We start from the raw sequence: 25015 nt of genomic DNA, 5'->3' as shown, positions 1-25015 counted from the left end.
CTCCAAATCGCGCTCACTTTGGATAACCACTGCATGTTCGCCATTTTTCCCTCGGACCAACACCTTGCCATTCGTATGCCAGACAAACGCATATCCATGTCCAGCTCCATGTCCAATCCTTAGTTGTAAGCAGAAGTCCACGGAAGGAAATGTCTCTTATCGGTGACAATCTCCTCGCTGTAGAGGAACAAAAAGCGTCACTAACGCCGACTTGAGCGGCATCACGGAAACGCACCGAGACGGCAGTCGACTCCGTTTGCATGGCAGACGTTTGCAAGAATATATAGGCCGAGGACTTATACTGCGCACTTTCTTTCTTTGGCGCCAACGATCACAATGTGCTTGACCAACGCAAGACGTTTGCCATTAACAAGCACAGCAATCGAAGTCGAGAAAAAATGTGATAAAGCTCAAGCTGAGCATCGATCCTGGATCCAGTCTCCATCATTGCTCGACTGCGGCCCCGCTCAAATTCGTTAAAATCGGCAATATAAAGTTAGCGTTGGCGGGAGATAACTATGTGTTCGATTCAGGTGACGTACTCCTCCGACCATGCGAACAAAATAAAGATCCAAAGAAAGGTATTCGTTTTAATTAAGGAATGATGCGCTTGAAGGTGTATATTTGTCGCTGTAAGAATATTTGTGTAGTCTTTGTCATTTCATTGCGTAATTCCATAGAAAACAGAGCCGGGTATCGGCATATCTGTGTGGGTAGAACAGGTGGCTATACGTACAAGCCCAATCGTTACTTATGTGCAGTTCTGTGTTCGGCTGTTCGGCAGAAACCAGCAGCCGTGCTCAAAGAAAGGTCGAAAGGGTTCGGTCGCTAAGAAAGCTTCCCTTTAAAAATATTAGACGCTGTATATGCTATATTTATTCCCAGCGCCCATAGCGTCGAAGAATGGGGTTCCCGAAGGGCTCGTTAAAGCGATGCTCCTCCGGCGACGTCGACCACAGCGCCGACGATGTACGAGCTCTGGGGACTACACAGAAAGGCCACGACCTCGGCCATCTCGCGCGGCTGCGCTGCCCGGCCAAGAGGAATGCCGGCTAGGTACGCCACGCGGTCCTCCTCGCTCAGATGATCGGACATGGGCGTAAGCGTGTAGCTCGGTAAAATGGCGTTGCAACGGATCCCCATGGGCGCCACTTCCATCGCCAAGGTCTTGGTGAGGCCCAGCACGCCCGCCTTGGACGCCGTGTAGCCGCTCAGACCACGGAAGCCGCTCTTGGCAGTGATGCTGGACACGTTGACCACGGTGCCGTCTTTCACGCCCGCCGCCAGCATGTGGCGGATGCCGGCGCGGCTCATCAGAAAAGGGCCCTGACGGGGAACGTGAAAGAACGTGAAATCGATTATCATCTTTTGCATTGCCCACTGATGCCCTTTGTTAGAATAAAGCGGACTACAAAGTACCATCGTTTTCGCGAACTGGGAAGCTTAGCTTCATGGAGGCAAGAAATAAACTGAGGGGCGTTACGTCACGCAGCTACCCTGGCAAGCAAGCTCTCCGTGAAGCAATTTCCTCGCTTGCATTGCGATAGCAATTATATGGGCACTCAAGGCGCATTTCTGCCATCGGCGTCGCCGTCGCCATGAGGTTCTGTATAAAGTTCAAAACGGTAACGCGGCGACCAAATGGTCGCCGCGCGCCGTATGCTGCATGTGCGAGTGAAAGCTTGCGAGGGTGGGCCGGCGAACGCGGTTCAATCTCGTGTGTGCGAGCGAGGAAGGCGGGCCGAAAGCGTGTCGATCCTGTCGCGCGCGAGGCACGGGGGTCAGGCGAGGAAGGGGGGGGGGGGACGTTCTTCTGCGGTGGCTGATAGGGTGCCTCGGTGTCCTCCTCGTCCGCCAGCCACTCCATGCAGAGTGGAGACATCCACGGCGTCTACTACGGCGTTGGACACACGAATGCGCCACCGTAGTAGACGCCTTTGGTGCAGGCCGTACAGACGCGTTGCCGATGCTCGTGTGTCTGTGATGTTGGCAGAATGCGCGTAGTGCCGTTGACTTCGTATGTGCTGTGCTTTCGACGTTTCATTCGCGTTGAAGCGAGAGATGCACGAAAGCCAATTCGCTTGCTGCTGCCGCGATTCGTCACTCCAGCATTTTGACAGCGAGTTTCAGCGTTCATCGAGCGAGATGTGTCATGTTTACCTGTGCGTGCTGCTTGTTAACTTATTTAAAACACGTTTGCGGGCTAGTTGGTTTTAATCCATCATATAATGCGTAAGCGCGACTGAACAAGGGCGTAGAAAGAAGCAGACACACAAAGACAGCGCTGTATTTGTGTGTCTGTTTCTTTCTACGTCCTCGTTCAGTCACGCTTATAAATTCTATTATTGTTAATTTAATTAGCAAGCGAACAGGGGCGTAGCCAGGGGGGGGGGGGGGGCTTATGGGGCTTGAGCCCCCCCCCGAAATTTTTTCGTGCTGTCATGCGCCGCCGACCAAAACAACTCCCGGCGCCGGAAACCATGCTCGATTTTGTCTAGAATGCCCTGAATTCATGCTCGAAAAGACATTTTAGACATTTTAGCGCGCACATAGTGAAATCGGGCTGGATTTCGCGGAAACGCCCATGCAACGGGAGTCACATATCGTATTGCAAGGAGCCCCACCGAGCACAAAATTTCAAGGGCGTTTTGATGGCGAGCGGGCTCGTCTCGGCATCTCGTGGAGGCCGCGGAATCTACCGAGCGCTTGGATTTCAATTCTGAATCTTTGTGGGTATAAAGTTCTCATAACATTTTGATGCGAAAGGTGCATTGACATTTCCAAAGTCGTGCTTTAGATTTTCGATTCCGGAATTTTGTGGGTATAATGCTGTTGTAAACATTTGACGCCAAAGGTGCATCGACCTTTCTAAAGTCGTACATCGGGCCATACAACGAGACAAGCCAAATCAACATACTATCAGACAAGTTGACAAAGCACGCAGCGAGGTCCGATGAGACAAAGCGTTGTGGTGGTTCATTTGTGCCATCAGGTCACAGAAAAGAATATGAATTTTTTTTCACCTGCGCCAAAGCATCCATGTCAAGACACTAAAGCCACCATTGTAACTAAGTTCTTATTTATTTTTCTACCTAGACTTTTATTCGCGAGGATACATTAAGCCTCTTTCTCATCTTTTTTTTTTTTGTTCTCGCAACCCGCGGGCTGCCAATGCAGCCAGAGCGCATGCGTTTTTATCGTGCTGCATCGACAACCGCGCGGCGCACTTGGATGCGCGTTCGTTTTTCTCTGGCCGACTGCCTTTTCACCTGGCAGAGTTTTGGACGCTTTCTGTCTGGCAGACGAGAAAAAGAAACAATGGGCCCTATAATGTAAAACTATTCCAATATGTTTCTATTCCAATTTCCTGACGTCAAATTTGCGTAACCACCGACGCAAGCACCGGGCGGTCACCCATAGGGTTGTCTGAACAGACCAATCAAACGCTCTCCTCGTTCATAGGAGGTCCCTTTTGTTTGCTTGGAAAACGAATAACATTGCCTACGCTGAGCGGCTTGTTGTATCTAATTGGCTGACAAGAGGCGAGGAGAACGCTCAAGTGGAGAGGGATTCACTAGGGCAGAGCCAGTGCACTGAAAACCGATAACCGTATGAAGAGGGTGGTGCCGGCGTCTGCGATTGGTCGGCTTTCCCTTACTTAGCTTGTGGTGGCTAGTCGAAAATCGCGGCAGCATGCAACGGAAGCTTAAGAATGACGCTAAAATTGACCCTCAGCAAAGAAGAGTTGGCAGAATGAGGTAGTAAACGTGTCGAAAGTGCTTAAAAACGTTACACGGTCACGCAAGAAGTTTTATTATACGCAAATACACCCATGCTCTCCAGCAGGTGCGAGTAGCCAGCGTCTCAGCGATCGGCGGCAGCTATCTTTTATTCCTTTCGGAACGGGGCAGCCTGCGGCTATTCCGAAAAAAATTCAGTTTTGTTCGGCATATTAATGCATCTTTATCGCGTACACGTCACTTTGACGCGGTGAGTTCGTGCGGTTTTGTGATGTCGCGTGACAGGCAGGTGAAGTGGGTGCAGCTCGAAAACATTTTACCAATAGCCGAGGGCTAATGGCGAAAAGGAGTCGAATCAGAAATAACTGTTTTTCTTTTTTCTGTCAAATCATGCATAATCAGTGTGCACGCATCATATCAGATGGGGAGGTATTGCGGTTTTTGTAACGTCGCGTGACAGACAGGTGAAATAGGGGGTGGTCGAAAAACGTTTTTGACCAATCGTGGAGGGCTGATAGCAGAATTGGAATAGAAAAGTTTGGAATAGTTTTACGTTATAGCGCCCAATGCATAGTCGCTCGCCGCCAGCATTGCGGGGACTCGACGGATTGCAACGCGTTCGCTTGTGTGCGCAAGGGAGAAAAGCGGGGGGAATGCGCGCCGCCTTCTGTCGCACGCGATACATTTTGGGAGTGGAGGGAGGGGGGGGGGGGTGCTGTGATCTGTGAATGTGTGGTTGCGCAACCTGTTTATTTGCCTCGTTTGACGCATTATATATAGTGACTTTTTCTTAGGTACGTAGATTTATTGGAGACTTATACGTATATTTAAACATCTTGTTGCGAGGTTTTCTGTATATGCGCAGTGAACATTGTTTCCAGTGCCAATTTTTGCCCTGTATCACGCTGTATCTTCACATATGTATATTCCATTGTATCTTCGTATTTCTAATGTACGAAGGCGAGTCAAATGAAAGTGAGACAACCCGCCCCGTGCAATAATGGTTCGGTTCATTATTTTCGAGGCATGCGCGTAGCACATACGCATCTTATTTACAAGTGACATGCAGAGGTGAGGTTAAATGTTCTTTAATGTTCTCATACACTGGGTTGAACAGGGTTACGTGACATAATGGACACTCCAAAAGTTGAACAGCTTGGTGTCGTGAAGTTTTTGACAAATGAAGATGTTTCCCCCCAAAAAAATCATTCGCCATATGGCTGCCGTATGCGTTGAACATTGCGTTTCATTGGCCACTGTGAAGCATTGTAGCAAACCGTTCAAAGAAGGACATGAAAGTTACAAAGACGATCCATGGCCGGGCCAAAGCCACTGTGCAATCATTCCCAATACAATTGAAAAGGCCGTGGTTGCTCAGTGGCTATGGTGTTGGGCTGCTGAGCACGAAGTCGTGGGATCGAATCCCGGTCACGGCGGCTGCATTTCGATGGAGGCGAAATGCGAAAACACCCGCGTACTTAGATTTAAGTGCACGTCAAAGAACCCCAGATGAGGGTGACGACATTTTGTCTGCAATTTTGACCGAGCATGACTCATGGTGCCGCTACTACTAGCCTGAAACACTACGGCAAAGCTTACAATGGAAGCATTTGAATTCACCACTCCCAAGGAAAACAAAGGCCGTCATTTCTGCCGGAAAAGTGTTGACTTCTTTTTAGATCGTTAGGAGCCATTATTGATCGAATTTTCTAAACATGGAGAGACTCTAAATCGTTTCAGATATTGTGAAAGGTCGGATCGGCTGCGTGTCGCAATCAAGAACAAACGACGTGGAAAATTGAGCATTGGGAACATGTTGCTTCACAACATTGCCCGTTCCTACGTCGCTGATGTGGTTAATACGAAACTGGCAAAGTTCAAGTGGGAAACGTTGCAACATTCCTCATGCAGCCCAGACCTGTTTCCTTGCGTCTTCCACATTTGGTAAAATTTGAAAAAAACTGCTCAAGGGAACCAGATTCGTGTCGGAAGATGACGTGTAGTCATTTACAGATTTTTGAGGCAGCAACCCAAGGAGTTTTATGGGACGGGAATTACGTCACTCGTTAGTAGGACAAGTGTCTAAATACTCATGGTGACTACTTTTAAATAATGTACCCCGTTTATCATTTATTCGCATTGGCTCACTTTCATTTGACTCGCCCTCGTATATTTTGCAGAACTCCTGCTTTTTTACATGTGTTCTGTGTTGCGACTATAATTTCGGAGCAATTGCTCGCAATACACGAGCGGTGACAGCTGCTCCTGCGCAATACATTCTAACAAAGGAAAGCGTCATTGAGATTTTCCCCTGGTCGTTGCATATGTACGAAAATATAAACAAGGTTGTTATATATATATATATATATATATATATATATATATATACCCCTCGAATAATTCTGTAAGGAGGAGGCCGAGTGGCAAAGTGAGCCCCCCACGAACGAAATTTCTGGCTACGCCACTGCAAGCGAATGTTTACAAATTTATACGGCCGATAAAACTACTATCCTTACTTCATGCAGCTATACTACTAATTTGCTATCTCAACCGGTGCTTTGCCTTGCGGCCAGTGATGATGCGTAAGAGTGATGCTCACTCTTACGTGAGCATCGCCTGTTCGGCCGTGACGTTCAGCTTCAATCGCGTTGCGCAATGCTCTCTACTACTTTATTTCCTTCCTCCATGCTTAGCTGAGCGCCAGTACATGGGCAAGTTGATCGACCACCCTTAGCCTTGCAGCGCTATACATACAAGGACGCAAGGATCGACGCGTCTGCGTGTTTTTACATCTGAAGAAGTATACTTTCCAAAGAGGGCACAAGTGCAAAATGAGGCCTTATAGTCAAAACACAAAGCTCGATAACTGTTAAAGCATGCATGAAAAAAAAAATGGCTGTGGCTTAGCTAAGGTTAAGCCCAGGATGCGAAGCATACTAGCCTTTATTTAAGTTGTTGAACCACTGTTTAGCCTGGTGAACTGCTGTTGCTTGGCTATATTTGGTTCGGCTAGACGAAGAAACAACTCATGCGTTACTCTGCTTCACCTTCAAGAGTGGAACGCGACAGCGTTCCCGTCGTCCCGCCAAGGGGTGTAAGACAATGGGCTACGGCGCAGCGACTACGCGCCCCGCATTGGACGCGGTGAGCGTCGAGCAACGCAGCGTTCGGCGCGGCAACGAAATGTGCGCCTGAGCAAGCGACGCACGCCTGAGCCTTAGAAACAGCTCGTTTCTAAGGCAACACCGCATTCACTAGAGGCGCTTTTGTACCGCTTTGAAGCATCGTACTCGTGGCTCAGTGGTAGCGTCTCCGTCTCGCACACCGGAGACCCTGGTTCGATTCCCATCCTGCAAGAGTTGAGCCAAAGCCACCTAGAAAATCAGTCTCTGCAGCACGCCGCAACCTTCGCTTCTCACTCCAACGAGCAGCTCTCTCTCCAGGAGGCATCTCACCTCGTGAGTGTCTAGCAGAGGCAAGCGCAGCTGCTTATATACCGCCGCGACGCCGCGAGCGACGGCGCGAGTTGGAGCCCTGTTTCTCCTCTGTCGTGACGTCACGGTGTCACGTGGTATTGAAGGCGACACCGCCGCGCCTGAGGAGCTGGGTTGAGCTCTCGTAATATGCTTCGCATAAAAAAAAAAAGTTTTAAAAAGGTGCGGCCTGCCGCATCAATCAGGAACTGTTCTCTGAGATCGGCATAGAAGATGCTTGAGGAACGCGCTTCGAACGCCGTCGCCCTTAGAAACCGACATCGTCCCGTCCCGCATAACCAGAGCCATTTGGCCCAGCCAGGCGGCCGAGAATGGAACTACGGCTGAGACATTCGCGTCTTTGCAGCGCGGGCTTGACGTGAAAGGCCGCAACTTTATTATTTTATTTTATTTTTCATCCAGCGGCCGTGTCAGGGGCTCTAATGCATCCAAGCCTATTGTCAACATGTGCAGCGCGCCACCAAATGCGCCATGGCGCGCCGCCACTAAACGAGCGAGAACTGCGCGTTGTTGTTGTTGTTGTTGTTGATGATGATGATGATGATGATGATGATGATGATGATGTTTGTGATGACAACGATGGCACCTACGATTTCCTTCCAAATATGGCGCTGCCCCACTGTGGTGATCAAGCAAAGAATAAAATGGTAGTAGGCTAATGTGGCAAGCAGGATGATGTTGATAGTGACTTTCTTGAAAAATTGGCGTAATCCCACTGCAAGATACGTGCGACGATTCGAGCAGTAATGGTAGAAAATGAGAAATAAATATACGAACGAAATATATAAAAAGTATATTAGTCAATAATAGAGTAGGCGGCCTCGCAAAAATAAAAAATTAAAAAGAAAAAGTAACGGGTGTTTATTTCTGACAGGAAAAGGGCCACAAGTCTAGGTGAATGGAAATATAGATGTAAACAGGGCGTATAAAACGGACGCATATGCGAATTATACAGCAGATTAAGGTCTAGGTACATGAGCTTTAGCTCCTCCAGGTCGAGAACATAGACCATGGAAAATAAGAGAAACCGAAGCAGTTCAGTGAATAAAATCTCACAGATCCTAACTACTTCTTTATTTGAATTCGTGTTTCTTGGTGCTTGAATATTACAATTTGACGTAGAAACAATATGACGCGGGAATGTGATAGAGCATGATTAAAATATAAAAACATTAGCAAAGCAATATTTTTGTTTCGCAGAGATATTCGCAGACGGCTCGGCGAACCTTCCTATGGATGTTACCCTTTAAGGCGAGTATGAACGGCTGAACTTAAACCCAGAGACAAATGGGAGCCAGGCAAGGAAGTCGCTGAGCTATCAAGTGACTTTTACTTTCTCGCACGCTCCTACAAATGTACAAGTGCACGCGAAAAACGAAAACCCATATAACGCGTCGGCGCCTCGTATCGGCCACGCAGTGGGAGACGATACGCGATCGGAAGTCCCCTGCTGGAAAGATATGCGCGTCTTCGCTATGAACCAAATAGCTCGGTTTAATAGTCCTTTGGCGCTCTCTTTCTTTTCCCTCGTTTCATTTTTGTCACTGCTTCGCTACGCATCGAGGTAGCGGTGACAAGAATGATTGTGCCGTGCGTTTTAACAGCATAGATACGGGAATGCGCCAGAATAAACCAAGCTCTCGTGCGTGAGAAAAGGGCACTGTAGGAATGAATGACGCTTTCAAGCCAGGGCAGAAATAAACACGGGCGTTATTTTGCCCTCCATCTGCCAACTGGTGTGTCTGAGACTGCGCTTAGGTCGAGCGTGCCCTAGACACGACAATTAGTAAGCCAGCCGAGCCGAATCAAAGATTAATTGCAAAACAGCAGTACTCAATGACAAACAGTAGAGAATAGGATCGTGAAACTGCAGCACACATATAGAGAAAGATAGAATAATGGGCTGACTCCTGCATGTTTAGGAAGGGGAGTTGGAGAAATGAGAACCTGTTGCACCATTCAAGAGTTCACGTAAAGTCCCCGTTCTCAGTTTTTCCGCTTTAGCCGTTCTATACAGTAGACCTTATTTCACAAACATTATGCACGACCATAAGGGTTTATCGCACAGGGGGTGAACTTGTTGAAAAAATTGGCAGCTTACGTAAACGTAACACCACACCGTAAGGAGCTACTTCTCGCTTTTACCGCTTTTACCGACACATGTCGACACCAAGCAAGCCTTGCACGTTGAAGTGTCATTCACGCGTAACTTCGTGTAAGTGTTGCGGTAGGAATCACCTTCACCTGCGAAAGACGAGAGTCACAGACGTCATTCTTCCACGTAGTGCAACCACCGATGTGCCACGATCAGTTAGTTGTCCTTGACATCCGTGAGGCAAAGGTACTTCCGGATTTCCAACCAACAATACTCGTTCAGATCTGCAAGTTGCGCCTTGCCGTCGTGTCGGGAAAAGCATCCAACTCCGTCCTTAACGACGCCGGCCATCTGCATGAATTCGTCGAGACCGTTGTAGGTCTTACGTGCTCGGCTGATCATCGCGGCTGCTTCGGCGGCGCCTACCCTTGCTTTGTCCTGGATCATCTCGACGAAGTTCGGGTGACCAGAGACTAGCTCCAGAGCGCGTGCACACCGCGGATCCCAGTGTCCCAAAACGAAACGCGCTGCTCGGCTGAAGGTGCTGCGGTTCCTTCTTGTGATGTCCTGTATGGCGCAAGTCTGGGTCTCGTAACCTGGGACGTTGGGGACCTCGAGGCGAAGCAAGGTGTTATTTCCCGACATTCTCGGCAGCAGGGAGGTTAGGAAGGCGGCGTTGAAGGTGTGGCGACTGACCGGCAATGAAAGCTCGCTGATCAGCGGGTTGATCGAGACTGTCTCCGCTAGCAACTCGCAGTCCCTATTGCTGAGGCGCATATGCAAACTAACACTTCTCAAACTGCAGTTTGCAGACAGTGCCACAATCACGGGGCACTCCAATCGCCTGCGGTAAAGCGCCAATAAATCGTAGAATCTGCCTTGGAGAGAAAGGCTGAGGTTCCGGAGTGTTGGTGACTGTGCTATGTAGACGCACATGGCCATCATCACAGTCTCGTCCGCCACATCGAGGTGGTCTTTCACGCAAAGCGACTTGACGTGAGGGCAACGGGACAGTACTATAAATGCGCGCCAAAAAATGTGCCTGTCTGCTATTTCTTTTGAGATGATGGTTACACTCGTTAAGAGTGTACAGTCTTGCAGCACCGCGATGTTTTCGGGAATTAAGTGGTGCTCCGCGATGATGACTCTGTGTGTCATTCCTCCATCCTGGATCACGCTGCATACCTCCCTGAGGCCGTGCCCTGCCGGAAGATCACAAACCGACACACATTCAAGCGACCTGTTTCGTCCCACTGCACGGAGAAAGGCGCAAGACCCCTCTGTTCCAAATCCCGACAAGTTCATCGACAGCTTCAGCATGGATGAGTTTTCCGCGATCGCCGACAGCCAAGGTTGTATTATTCGTCTACGTTGCTGTCTCAGGAGTGCGGCTGTGCGTGGCTGCAGAACACGTTCGCAGCATTTAACCCGTGCAAAGTTGACTCTTCGCAGGCGCCAGTTCTTGAGTGTTTTGGCTAACAAAGACATGTCTTCCGGGCACGCGAGCTGAAGTTCCGCGGCCAAGTCTCGAAGTGCATCCGCAGCCGAGATGGCTTCGACCAAGTTGGCCAAAGCGTTCCTGTCCACGGTTCGAAACGCCCTGAGGGTCAGGCTCTGTAGCGCAGAACTTTTCTTTGCCAAATACTTCGCGAATGATTCTGCCGAGTTTGTGGGACCGCAAGTGAAGATGCAAGAACTGACAGCAAGCTGAGTGATGCTGCTATTCTCGATGAGGGCCTGGATAAGCATCAGTGAGTAACTCTTGCTCGTCTCCAAGTGTCCGATGTCAAGACTGGTGAGAGTCTTATTGAGTCTTAACAAGGTCTGGACCGACCGCAACTCCAAGTACACCGCGTGACTTTTGTTTAAGATCCTCAGTTCCCTGATCTGCTTCAGGGAAGCTACTGCTGCGCAGACGAGTTGCACATCTGAAGTTTCAGTAGCTGGCTGCCTGCTGACGCTTACTCTCTTCAGTGCAGGCATGTCATCAAGCGCCACGCCCAGTGTACTAGCAACGATGTAGTTAATATCGACGACAACAATGCATCTATGCGACTTAAGAAGAGTGACCAAGAAACAGAGTGTGAAGCGCACTTCCCAGTCACTCAATCCGTTCTCTTCACCTCCGAAGCGCCTTCCCGGAATGCTCACTAGCTGCACATTTTCTTCATCGTCATCTTCGTCCACCTCAAGCTGGATGCCTAGCCGGCAAAGGAGTCTGTTACAAGCCCCAAGATGTGGCACCAATCGGCAAACGCGATCGTCCGGGGTTTTTGTGCAGGGCAACTCAAATATTTCTGAAGGGATGCTGTCGCTGGTCAGCTCTTTCGTCGAGCTCCGATGCATTTGACCATCACATGAGTTCTCCGTGACTCGATTCACGCCAGGGTAAAGACCTTATCTGATCTCTGTGGCGCTGCCTCTAGAAATGTCGCTTTGAACACGGCTGCTCGGCTTGATTCGAGTTACTGACGCCCAGCTGAAGGCCGTTGCAGACGGTCTGTGCGAGCGGAAAAAATTCCGGCCTCGGAATGATCCTCGCATCAATACAACACGATGAGAAAGAAGTGAACGGACGAAGCTTGGATCACACTCACAGGTGGTTGAGCAGGACCGTCTCCACCACGAAACGCTTAGATGGCGTCTGCCTTGGCAAAAGAACAATCAGCGACATTCCACGCGCCGACGACGATGACGACGACAATGATGATGATGCTTTATTTATTGGCAGAAAACCACTGTATGGGATAGGCCACGAACAGTGAGGTAATATAATAAAACAGACAACGGAAATAAAATAAATAAGCAGAAGCGAGAAGAAAACTGAAAAATAAATCAAATAAGGTAGTGTGCACTAAGGCGTTCAGCCTTGCATAGACAGTTAGAGTAACATGAACTAAACATTAAAAATATATAAATTAAAGTGTCGGCTTAAAGGACGGGTGGTTAAATATTGAATAATAACATTATTATAATATTACTGTAAAATTGTGTTTTCTGCGATCTGAATTTTATAATTTCATGGTTTATTGAAGAAGGAATAGCTCAATCACGACCATCGCTCGAGCAGGGGCACGAGCGCGTCTCTGCGACCACGTGACGTGTACAATCAAGTACGTGCCAGAACTGTGGAGCAGCCGTGGCTTCGGATCGTAACGTCACCAGCGAGCCTGGCGCCACCCCCTGCAGTAGTGTGCTTGCCTAGTCAATTCACGTTGCGCCGCCTTCCGCAGCAGTTCGTGTCGCCGCAGAGCTGTCGCATTTACCGTAACGGCGCCAAGCCGACCGCAGTCGCTTTGTGAAGAAGAACGGAAGCGCAGGAATGCACAGCATCGGCGTAAATACAGATTGCGCGAGAAACAAATGAACGACGCTGAGCAAAGCGGGGAACTACAACAGCGACACGCCGCCGAACGCAACAAACAAGAGCAACGACGCCGCGCCGACGCCGCCCGATGACGGCGTTCCAGGGAAAGCTGCAAACATTTCCTTCATTTTCTACATCTCCCTCGTAGTGTCGCCCCGAGTCCACATCCGATGCGGCCTCTGTATAACACGAGTGAACATTGCTTCTACTCGCCTCTTCTACGTCATCTCGTGCAGGTCTCGCTTAGCAGTTCGGTGTTGAAAGCGCGCTTCTCCGTTTCACAATTCTTTCATGGTCGTTCTGGCAATTGTGCTAAACAGACCAGCCCACGACCACACACCACCACGTCGTTACTATGAAATGCTTGCGCATCATTCGGATAACCCTCTGAGGAGATTCTACGTACACTCGTTTTTCTTGTACGGGGGCATATTGAGCTGCAATTCAAAAAATGGCTGTGGCTTAGCTAAGGTTAAGCCCAGGATGCGAAGCATACTAGCCTTTATTTTAGTTGTTGAACCACTGTTTAGCCTGGTGAACTGCTGTTGCTTGGCTATATTTGGTTCGTCTAGACGAAGAAACAACTCATGCGTTACTCTGCTTCGCCTTCAAGAGTGGAACGCGACAGCGTTCCCGTCGACCCGCCAAGGGGTGTAAGGCAATGGGCTACGGCGCAGCGACTACGCGCCCCGCATTGGACGCGGTGAGCGTCGAGCAACGCAGCGTTCGGCGCGGCAACGAAATGTGCGCCTGAGCAAGCGACGCACGCCTGAGCCATAGAAACAGCTCGTTTCTACGGCAACACCGCATTCACTAGAGGCGCTTTTGTACCGCTTTGAAGCATCGTACTCGTGGCTCAGTGGTAGCGTCTCCGTCTCACACTCCGGAGACCCTGGTTCGATTCCCACCCAGGCCATCTTGCAAGAGTTGAGCCAAAGCCACCTAGAAAATCAGTCTCTGTAGCACGCCGCAAACTTCGCTTCTCATTCCAACGAGCAGCTCTGTCTCCAGGAAGCATCTCACCTCGTGAGTGTCTAGCAGAGGCAAGCGCAGCTGCTTATATACCGCCGCGAGCGATGGCGCGAGTTGGAGCCCCGTTTCTCCTCTGTCGTGACGTCACGGTGTCACGTGGTATTGAAGGCGACACCACCGCGCCTGAGGAGCTGGGTTGAGCTCTCGTAATATGCTTCGCATAAAATCAAGAACATAAATAGCTAACAACATAACCTAAACTAGCTAAAACCGTAAAAGCACAATCGCTACAAAGGATATAGTAAGTGGAACATCAGAATATGCAACAACAAACTGTGCGAAGCATAAATACAAAACTGAACATTGTAAATTTCTCCTGAATGATTAAATGGGATCTTTCTTTATACATGCTGACAATGAGATCCATAAATAACACGGATAAAAAATTTCCACTGAGCTTGCCTTAATTGGTTCTGGCCTTTGGTAACAAGAAATTATTTATTGTAGCAGAGCGAGTCGGTGGAACACGAGGTATAGCAAACTGTGATGCAGCAAAGGAAATGGAAGCTGTCCAGTCACGAACTTGTACACAGGTGGCCGAGAAGCTATCTGTTATGCTTTTGAGCAGAAAAACGTTACACGTAAAAAGTAACAAAGCGTCATTAGACACTTCTAAATATTGTGATTCGTGTAGCTTGATTTTGAATCCGCTGACCTGAGGATAAGTTGTCTCCTGATGAAATCTGATAGACTGTCTTATTATCAAAGAAGGCGTGATAGAGAAAAAATACTACAGAAATTCTGAAAATTGTCTACTAATGCGTAAGCACTGCTGTAAATTGGTTTTTGCTTAGGTTTGCTTACTTGCTTTTCCTAGTTTACGCGCGTCTACCCCATGGTCTTTCCGATGGCAAAGAATGCTTATGTGAGGATGAGCTGCCATCGTAGGCTCACCCTCGCACGCTTTCACTCGCACACACAGCATACGGCGCGCAGCGACGGTTATCCATCCATCCATCCATCATCAGCCTGGTTACGCCCACTGCAGGGCAAAGGCCTCTCCCATATTTCTCGAACAACCCCGGCCGCCCCCTGCTACGCTTCCCTTCCCTTGGAATCCAGTCCGTAACCCTTAATGACCATCGGTTATCTTCCCTCCTGATTACATGTCCTGCCCATGCCCATTTCTTTTTCTTGATTTCAACTAAGATGTCATTAACTCGCGTTTGTTCCCTGAACCAATCTGCTCTTTTCTTATCCCTTAACGTTACACCTATCATTCTTCTTTCCATAGCTCGTTGCGTCGTCCTCAATTTACGACGAATTTACGACAATTTGCGAATTTGCGACGGTTATCACCCTTGGATATTATACGTAACACCACGACGACGGCGACGGCAGAAATGCGCCTGGAGTGTCCATATAATGGGAAAAAAGGGTGCACTGATAAAATTGGTGCACTGCGCACTGCGACAGTGCACTGCGACGCATGTGACAGAGACAATACTACGCGGTGTGATGCTCGAAACTGTTAAGGGTGCAGCCATCCCGTATGACTTTCATCGTACGAGCGAAACAACTCATGCTATGTTCAGACTACGTGCGCTACGTACGGGTCGTTCGCACGGAACGTAAGCGTAAACGCAAAAAGCGCAACTACTTTGTTCACACTAATGCTGCATTTAGCGGAAAGTACGCAACAATCGCAACCAGCCTGGGCGTAAGTGTTGGAGTACCCGCTACTTTTACGACAGGCACAGATACGACTGTTACGACGCCGCCAATGCACGAAGCAGTTTCGGTTTGCATCTTCCGGTCACGGAGCTTCCGGCCTCCCCATATTCCGTGTTTTCATCCGGTGACCGCCTTCCCAGCCATCCGGCGTTGCAACGCTGTTCCTTCCTGCTGCTGCCGACGCCATCCGCGTTTTCCCGGGTTCGCGCCGAACGCGCGCGGTGTCCCTGAGTGCAGTGCGGTTTTCCGGTCTCATTGTGTTGTGTACATTGCCCGTGCCTAGTGATGATGCTAAGTGCGGAAGCTTCTTCGCTGTGCAGCGATGAATAACTAATTGAAGAAGTGCGACAGAGGCCGATACTCTATGACCAGCGCCTGAAAACTTTGGGCTTGAAGAGCCTCGACCTGCGCTAACAGCCACTTGCTGATCGGCGCCATGTCAAAAAATGCGAAACGCGGCTGTCCCAGAACGGTGATTGGCCAGTCGTAAAAAACGTATCTTATCGAAAGGCTCAATGTGAACGTAGGCGGTTGCTAGCTGCGTAAACAGTCGTTCCAGCAGTTGCGTAAATTGCAATAAATACGCCACTTATAGCGGATGCGACTGTAGTCTGAACGCGGCATTACAGCCATTACAGAAGTTGTGCCTACAGCGGCATTGATGGTAAGTGGCAACAGTGCTTGCACTATAATTTTACGCAGAGCCAGATTTTACAGTGCGTAGACGGCCATGCTTATTCATTTGTCTGAAAGGTACGATGTATTCTGGGGTTTGACGTGGGTAAACCGCGATATAATAAAGCTTGCCATAGTGGGGGACTCCAAATTGTTTTGACCAACTTCTAAGTACGCAGGCGTTTTTGTCTGTTTTTCATCATAACGCGGCCGCCAAGTCCAGAGTCGAACCCTTGACCTCGAGCTCAGCAGCGCAACGTCATAGCCATGCACTGAGAACCATGGCAGATGAGGGTAGTTATAGGGGATAGTTGGTGCGGTATATCTTATTTTGTTGTAGCGCAAGCTGAACAAGGACAACAGAAAGGCACACCTGACAGATGCCCTGTTATGTCCTGGAGGAACGCCGCTTCCCTCGGGTGGGTGCAGACGCGCTCCACGCCAACTCCGTCTTTCCTCAGGCTTCGTGACGGCTAATCGACTGGGAATGACCTGAATTCTACCAGAATTGGTCAGTGAAGGTGCCCGGCACCAGTCTGTTTCATTTTTGGAACATTTCGGTACTGCAAATTTTCCTATTTTCCGTCGATTTTCGGCCGACGCCGGGCGTGGCCTGCTATAGGTCTAAGGAGTGCCACCGACTACTCATTGCCCTGTCTCGCCTCCGGGTCCGCATCTCAAGATGGTATACCACGGCGAAGGAAAAGAGCTTTCGCCCCACGAAATTGAGGACGACGCACGCTGGTCCCGAGCCATTCGGGCCCGCAGCAACATCTACCCCGCCCTGAAGCAAGCGCCGCCGAATGACACGTCAATGCTATCCAAACCCCCGGCAGGTTCAGGCAAGCCTGTCCCAATGTGCACCATGCGGCCATCCTGGAAGCGCTCTCCTCACTGCAGGTCGGCAAAGGCGTACATCAGTACATTGCGGCCTTCCTTCGCCAGCGCACAACTGAGATCACCTTCGGATCTCTTTCCTCACCTACATTCTCCCTAGGCAGATGAGGCACCCCCCAAAGGTCAGTCCTTTCTCCGCTCCTTTTCAACATCAACCTAATCTCAATGGCATGCGCCTGGCCTCCATTCCCACTCCCTCGCATTCTTTCTACGTGGACGACATCACTCCGTCGACCACTACACGCGCTATGGAAGAGACTGCAGGCAAGAGTGGCAGCCTGTGCAGCCGAAGTCGGTTTAGCCTGCTCCCCCACCATATCGGAACTCCTCGTCCTCCGGCCTCCCACAAAGTGACGGCTGATATCGGGCATCCACCCACACTGAGAGCGACCAATGACGGCACTCCCATCCCCGAGGTTGGCAAGGTTCGCATCCTCCGTATCCTCCTCTAATACAATGGCAAGAACACCGCCACTATTAGCAAACTCACGGCCACCGTTGACCAGACGGTAAATCTCATCCACCACATAGCTAACCGACACCGAGGCATGCGCAAACATGATCCCAGACGGCTGGTTCAAGCCTTCGTACTCCCCAGTAGGGTAGTCTACTCATTGCCGTATCTTTTCGTCTCCTGGGTAGAAGAAGATCAAGTCAACGCCCTTATTTCGCAGGCTTAGAAATCGGCCCTCAACCTACCCCGACACACCTAAAACGAAAGACTCATCCACATGGGGCTCCACAATACCCTCGCGGAACTCAATGAAGCTCACCGCTCGGCCCAATTCGAGCGGCTCTCCTCCACCACTGCTGGTCGACGCATCTTGACCAGCATTGACCTCAACGCCCCTCCTGCAGAACACTCTCCCATCTCACATCCGCCTTCTCCTCAGGGTACATCCCCTCCCCAAAACATGCACGCGGAGCACCACACGGCTCGCATAGCGGCCCCTGGGGAGGCTCTTCACAAATATTACGGCACGCGACCGGATACCGATATATGTCGACGCCGCCTCTTACCCCTTCTCATCCATAGCCGTCGCTATAAGCGGCGTCTCCAACTCCCTGGTCCCGCAGGTCACTGGCCTGGTACTCGCCACCTCCTCTATGGAGGCCGAGGAGGCAACCATTGCCATGATCATCCCCTCCACTTCTGCCACACTCACCTTTAGTGCTTCCAAGACCACCTTCCACAACTTCGCCCACGCACACATGTCGGGCCTGGCTTCACGCCTTCTGGCCCGGATCCCGCCCCGCCCCCTTACGAGGCCGATCCAAATTTTGTGGGTCCCCGCTCACGCAGGTCACCCCGGAAACGAGGCCGCCCATTCTCTAGCTCGAGGATTAGTCAGCCAAGCAGGGCACGCCACCAACTAGGGAGACGCTCGCGAACGCATACCTAAAATCGTGGGATTTCCCTTCATTATAGAGAGCAAAGGCTCCGGTACCCACCACTACACAAACATCTCACCAGACTGCAGCAGGTGACGTGGCGCCAGGTTCAATCCCGCCTTTTTCTCTCCGCCGCCCATCTAGCACTAATAAACCCGGGACATTTCTCGTCTGAGTGCACCCTCTGTGGTGCGCCCTAAAACAGATTTCCATCACATTCTACACCTGTGCTCTGAGCTCCAACCTTCTGCCGATTGGAAACTCATTGACCTCGAGCGATGGGAGGCTGCGGTCGGTGTCCAGCTCTGATCCGGCTGTGCAACAACAGCTAACGGACTGGGCTTTAGCAGTCGCTCAGAAGCACTAGCTCCCAGCCACTACGCACAGCCAAGAGCCAACCCATTCCTAGGTCGTAACCGCATAAGGCTGAAATGACTCAGTGAGGTTTTCACCCAGACCGCCCCTTTATGTCCTCGCGTATGGCCCTCGTGCTCAATACTAAATTATGACTCAAGAAAAAGAAACTGCCAGCCCTTCTCCAACATCCTGTAAGGAGCTCCTCCCCCTCCCCAGAGGGGACAACCTTGGAAAAGAGGGCGCCGGCGTTGGTGGGGACAGCCCACCGACGACACCACGAGCGCGAAAAAAAAAAGCGTTCTTGACAGCGCTCGGCTCTTTTCCTCCTCGTTCTCATGTTTCGATATCGAGTGTATCGCCAGTACTCAAAGTACGCGGCCGCGTGAGCGGCGGCAGTTGTAGCCCCATTCCTCAGTAGCGCAAAACAGAACCAAGGAGGGGCATACGCTTTTGCCAGTAACGTTTTTTCATCTCTGGTAATAAATGTTTTAGGCTACCCCCTCCCCCCCCCCCCCCGATCCGATTGGCACTTTACGCAGCTCCCTATTGAATTTGAGTTGCCGCTTTTGCAGTATGGGCGCGGTCGGCCGGCTTTGTCGAACGGTATGGCGAAGCTTTATTGTTACGCCTATTGCTACATTAGGTCATATCGGTATCCCCTACCCAGCAGTGGCGCAAATTCGGGTGCACTCTTACGAAACCTGCGTCTCACCTTGAGGTTCACCTTTATCACACGATCGAAGTCTACTTCGCTCGAGTCGGTGATCAAAGTGAAGGGGGTATCTATGCCGGCGCAGTTGACGACTATGCTGACCGGCGTGCCCCCGCTGAACCCCTGGATCGCCTCGAACAGGCGTTCGACGGACGCCGACTCTCCCACGTCCACATGCACGGCCCGGTGATCGGATTCACCTGCGACGAAAATTTCATGCATTATGTTTATACCTATTACTTGACTGCGGCAGATTGCACCATATTGTAATCTGTTCGGAACTCTGCACTCCGTTACGTGTGCTGGAAACAGTGTCCAAATAAACAAAGATGGCTACGATATCCAGGGTCGCAGTGGCTCTTTCGCTATGTGCTGTGCCCAAGTTTCTCGATTGTGGCGTCCAATCGAAGTGTTTGGCCGTAGCCGAAAGGGCCCCAGCTTGCTGCCGGGGTCCTAATTTAGATCGGTCTCAAAGATTTCAGCGAAAAAACCGCGGTAATAGTTGCGCTATGCATGCACGCTGCCGGCTTGCTCAAGGAGCCACGCAAGATTTATTCAAAGGCAAATAGTCTTTCTAGTGAGCCGAAAGTTGGAGAAAGGAAATGTTTGTACGTAGCGGGCCTTTGTACGTAGCACGTACAGAGGCCTGCTGTACTTCGGTGCCACTCGAGCTTTTGTTTTCTCCGCAACTGTCGCCGACTGTCCTGTGTGCATTTTTCCTATGTGCAAGGAAAGTTGTTAGATGCCGACATAGAATACAGTTCATGAAGTATACTAGCCATGCTAATCGCATTAACATGCGTAGCAATGCATCTTTGGGGATCAGCACAATTCACTGACCAGAGACCAAATTCGCCCCTCCAATAAAACGCCTTGCGCATGTTTATGAAGAGATAAGACAACACTGTCTCCGTAGCTTAGTAGAGGTAGAGCAATGTATGCGTCAACAGGAAGCTGCGGACTCTATTCTCACTGTTACCAATATGATGAATATGATTATAAGCACCAACTAGGTCCTTTGTGATAAAGCGGCAATTCATTTTTTTAATTAGGGGGTTTTACATGCCAAAACCACTTTCTGATTATGAGGCACGCCATAGTGGGGGACTCCGTAAATTTGGACCACCTGGGGTTCTTTAATGTTCACCCACACGAGTGTTTTCGCATTTCGCCCCCATTGAAATCATTTGCCAGCCTGCTCCTCGCTTTCCCTTTCCTGTTAATTGTATGTGTTCAAAACAAATAATAATAATCGAAATACGGCAGCCGTGGCGGGGATTCAATCCTGCGACCTCGTGCTTAGCAGCCCAACACCATAGCCACTAAGCAACCGCGGCGGGTGGCAATTCATCTTGTCTTTTTATTTTTTATATTTTTATTCATTTTTTTATTTCACTTCACTTCTTACGCCTGCCTTGGATTTGTTTTCTGTTGGTTTAAATGCCGTTACTTGCCTAAAGTTCAACCCTTTGGCGCCCATGATTTTCTTCATCGAAGAGCACGAAATCAGCCATTCTTTACTGGACCGGGTTGCTTTCATTCTGATAGCAATTATAGTGACGCTCAAGGTGTGATCGTGCCGTTGGTGCCGGTGCCATCGTGCTGTCCTGTTATCGACGGCACATGCGCGACTCGGGCGTGCAGGGTTTGAAGGCATTCAGCGAGCGCTGGATGAGTGCCAGAAAAACAGCCTGGAATAAGGGAGTTGCGCCCCTGGCGACAAACGCAGTTTTTATCATTATCATCACTATACAGAGACGCGCATGCGCTTGGATGCGTAAACGACCGAGCTAAGTGCACGCACCCTCACGGCTGCGCCTCAGCCAAGGTAACCCCACCTAGATAGCACAAGGCCTTTACACTCCGATCCTTGACGTCATGCTAGTGGCCTGACTGCCATAGAGTCTAATGGGGATGCTCCCGAGTAGGCAACAGTGATTTTGACGTCACTGCCTTCGTAACGCCAACCTTGGCAATGAAAATTTGGGGCCAGTAGCATGGACGTAGTGAACAGGCCTTCTGCTTTCTAGGTGGTGTTGGCCAAGGCAGCGCTCTGGCTTCCTTTGCTCGCATGAGCGTTGCTTTCGGTTTCCAAGTCCATGCGATGGGGGTTCCGAACTCATGGTACGGGAGCTCAAACCCACCGCACGGAAACCCATACGATTCGGTAAGGATGAATACGTATGGATTTTGAAACGTCAGGCATTGTGAACCAGTAAATCATGTGGATTCTGAAACGTCAGTTCACAAGGCTTGGTCAGTGGCTGGACATTATGAACTAAGAATTACATCTTAAGTCCGAAGCGTCAATAACCTTCTTACCTTGTTTAGTTACCAGACGCCTTTAGTACATGTTACCTGACCAGGTGAATTTTCGTCGAACTCTTGACTACGTACACAAAATGTGTGACTAAAAAAATTTTGCGTATCCCATGCACCATGCGAATCAATGTAAGCGAAGCTTTTTTCGCTATTTGCTTTGATTGACGATCATTAGCTACAGTGGCGATCATAAGGCTGATTTTTAATTGCTTCAGTGTTTACTTCAATACGAGAGTGGTGAGCTTATGCTAACTGTTGCCTTGCGTGCAGCAGTGCTGTTCGTCTGCGTATAGTACACAGAACACACAGGAAGACGTGTTTACTTGAGGCGTTGATATGCACCATTGCTGGTAAATTCTAAGAGCGTTGAGCGTTCTTACTGCCTCACATGGCTCATCGCACCTTGGATGAAGTGTTGGACTTCCACTGAATTATGGGGCTACACGTGCCAAAACCGCAATCGGATTCTGAGGCACGCCGTAGTGGAGGACTTCGGATAAACTTTGACACCCTGATATCTCTTTAAAGTGCACCTAAATCTAAGTACACGAGCGCTTTTGTATTTCACTCCTGTGTAAATGCGGCTACCGCAGTCGGGATCGGAACCGCAACGTCGAGCAATGTCATGGCAGCAAAGCTATACCGCACCGGGCAGTGCATAAGTGTTAATTTGGCGTGCGACCGCTTCCGTATAGTGTCGGCTAGAACTTACGGCGGTTTATTGCGACTGTGCGTCTGCACGGTTTGCTCTAGTTGTCTGGTTTACAAATTTGCATGGTGTTTATTTTTCGGAAACAGCAGAAACGTACCACCCTACCGGGCCTTCAGTTTGCCCGCAACCGCTGTCGTGTATATGTAGTAGTAGCGTTTCCTTGCGTTGGAGGGGTGGGTAAAGCTGTTATACACTCGTTGCGCGATTGCATCGGTTCTACCCATTCTCGGCTTCTTCTCCCTCTTCCCTCTCCACCATTCTATCTACCTCTACCCTAATTTTTAGATTGTGTGGTACAGTGCAAAGCAGGGACAAGGGACGCAAGGAAAACTAGGACAAGCGCTTATTGCCAACTGAAATTTTATTGCCTAGCGCGAGGTGTCATATATAATAACAGAGGGAAAAAGGCATAAAAAATATATATGTAAAAAACAAACAATACAAATATCATTTTCCCTCTGTTATATATAACATCATGCACCAGGCAATAAAATTTCAGTTGGCAGTAAGAGCTTGTCCTCGTTTTTCTTGCGTCCCTTGTCCTTGCTTCGCGCTGTACCACCCAATCTAAAATGGAAAACCCACTAGCCTAAACCATCACTCTTCTAAGCTTCCACATAGGGTAAGCGCTGCAGTTTCTGCAATGCTTTCGCGGGCGGTCGCGGATAATTACAGCTGTCGAGAGGTTAATTTGACGACGTTCAGGGAGCTCCAGAGGGCATTGTGCATATGCGACGCGATGGAAAGATCGAAACGAGTTTCTCGAGTGGCATTTCTTCTTTGCCGCGCTCCTTTCATGTAAAAAAGAATGCAGAAAGTCCACTGAAGTTGCAAGCATGAACCCCGATTTCATTTGGTTCACCCTCAAATTTAAGTTGCCCACTCACAAATTTCAAGTTTGCCCATATCCAAACTTGAGTTGGCCCAACCCCAAGTGTCAAGTTGGCCCACCCGCAAATTTAAGTTCGTCCATGCCTAAATATCAAGTTGGCCCACCCCCAAATTTAGGTTGGCCCACACCTAAATTTCAGGTTGGCCCACTCATAAGTTTCAGTTGGCCCTGCCCTATTATACGCTTCTCTATACATATTTATGGGACCTTATGTAGCCTATTAGAATTCTCTCTAATCGATTTTTTATTTGGTTTCGGTTGTTGCGTATCGCCTGTGAAGCTCCTAATCATATGAATTTACGTTATTATAACGATTAAATGTTTTAACTTCACAAATAACACACTTTTGTGTACATACAAGGCATTAAAGTGTTCGCGTGACGGGCTGGGGTGCTTGCCAAACAATACTTACGCATTAGTACACGCTCTGAACCACCCCCCGACGCGGCGTGCAAGACTGCAGCAGCAGCAGTGGAAAAGTCGAAGAGGCAAAGAAAGCTTCGTTTTATAGCAAAGGTGTCCCAACCAACATTTTCATCCAGAGTGTGCAAAAAAAGGTTTCTCAACAAGTATACCTGCTGCGAAACATATAGTGCTTCAAGGGTGCAGGTGCCCGAACGGTGGGCCACCGGTTGCCAGAGTACGCAGTTTTAAAATCCACGCTTGCACCAACCTGGGAGCGATTTGGCCACTGCCTGCGCCGCGTCCAGCTTGATGTCGGCGACAACGACACGAGCTCCTCTCTCGGCCAGCACTCTGCAGATGGCGCCCCCGATTCCGCCACCTCCGCCAGTCACCACGGCAAGGCGACCCGCGAGGGAGCCTCCTTTCTCTGCAGACATCTCTCCACGAGCATACGTCGAGCTCTGGCTTCGACTTCGCACCGCAGGGAGCCTATGTGCTTCTTTCTTTCCCCGAGCACCGACTGCCGCGTACGTGCGTAACTTACGCACTGCCCACCACTGTCTAGTTACTATCTAGCAGCGCTGAGGCGCCCTCTCGTCGCGACCGCATCTTTTCTTCGATACATTCTTGCCTTTATCGTGTTGGCGTGCTGACTGCGTCCTCTCTGGCTCGTTGCTTTCGTTTCTTATTTACTCGATGCGTGAAGACTCCTACTACCTTCTTGCCCGTTCTAGGGCCCGTCAAACAGGGAGTTGTGAATTGTTTCCGGAGATGCAAACGTCTTCTTCAGCCGAGAGCACAAGAAGATAATGGCGACTGGAAAGCGGGATGGCATACGTAAATATCGCCTCGGCAGCTATACAAAAAACCGTGATTTTCAGTGAAAGAACTAGCGATAAGCTGTTCTTTCTTTTTTTTTAATCGATGTTAACCTTAGTACGTTCAATCTGCAGGTGAGCCAGGTAATTATCGTGACTGCGTGACGGTCAGCGATATAGAGAAGAATGCAAAGTGCAAACAGATGGGACGGAGGGCGCAGTGGAAAGGGAGGCACACGACAATGAAGACGCACCACTGCACCGCTAATGAACGTTCGTGAAAGGAGAGACTGGGTGGGCCTCGACACCAATTAACATGTGCTGCCAACCGTCCTTCTTTATTACAGCGTAACTCTTTCTCCCTTTTTCCTCGTTAATGAAAGCCCGGATGCGAGTCCAGTTCTGATTGTACTTAACGTTCAGCGCTTAGT

General features: G+C 49.7%; 1 protein-coding gene across 1 annotated transcript; it reads right to left on the bottom strand.

The window, feature by feature from the left end:
• Positions 1-820: 820 nt before the first annotated feature.
• Positions 821-24203, bottom strand: LOC139054733 ((3R)-3-hydroxyacyl-CoA dehydrogenase-like). The gene is made up of 3 exons (XM_070532280.1): positions 24035-24203; positions 19436-19635; positions 821-1326 (listed from the first exon to the last, which is right to left on the bottom strand). Exons 1-3 carry the CDS (start codon positions 24201-24203, stop codon positions 925-927), a joined length of 771 nt encoding a protein of 256 aa, XP_070388381.1. The 3' UTR covers positions 821-924.
• Positions 24204-25015: the final 812 nt, after the last annotated feature.

Source organism: Dermacentor albipictus, chromosome 1 (assembly GCF_038994185.2).
Source record: "Dermacentor albipictus isolate Rhodes 1998 colony chromosome 1, USDA_Dalb.pri_finalv2, whole genome shotgun sequence".
In the NCBI taxonomy this organism is placed as follows: domain Eukaryota; kingdom Metazoa; phylum Arthropoda; class Arachnida; order Ixodida; family Ixodidae; genus Dermacentor; species Dermacentor albipictus.
This window is presented reverse-complemented; position numbering and strand designations above follow the sequence as displayed.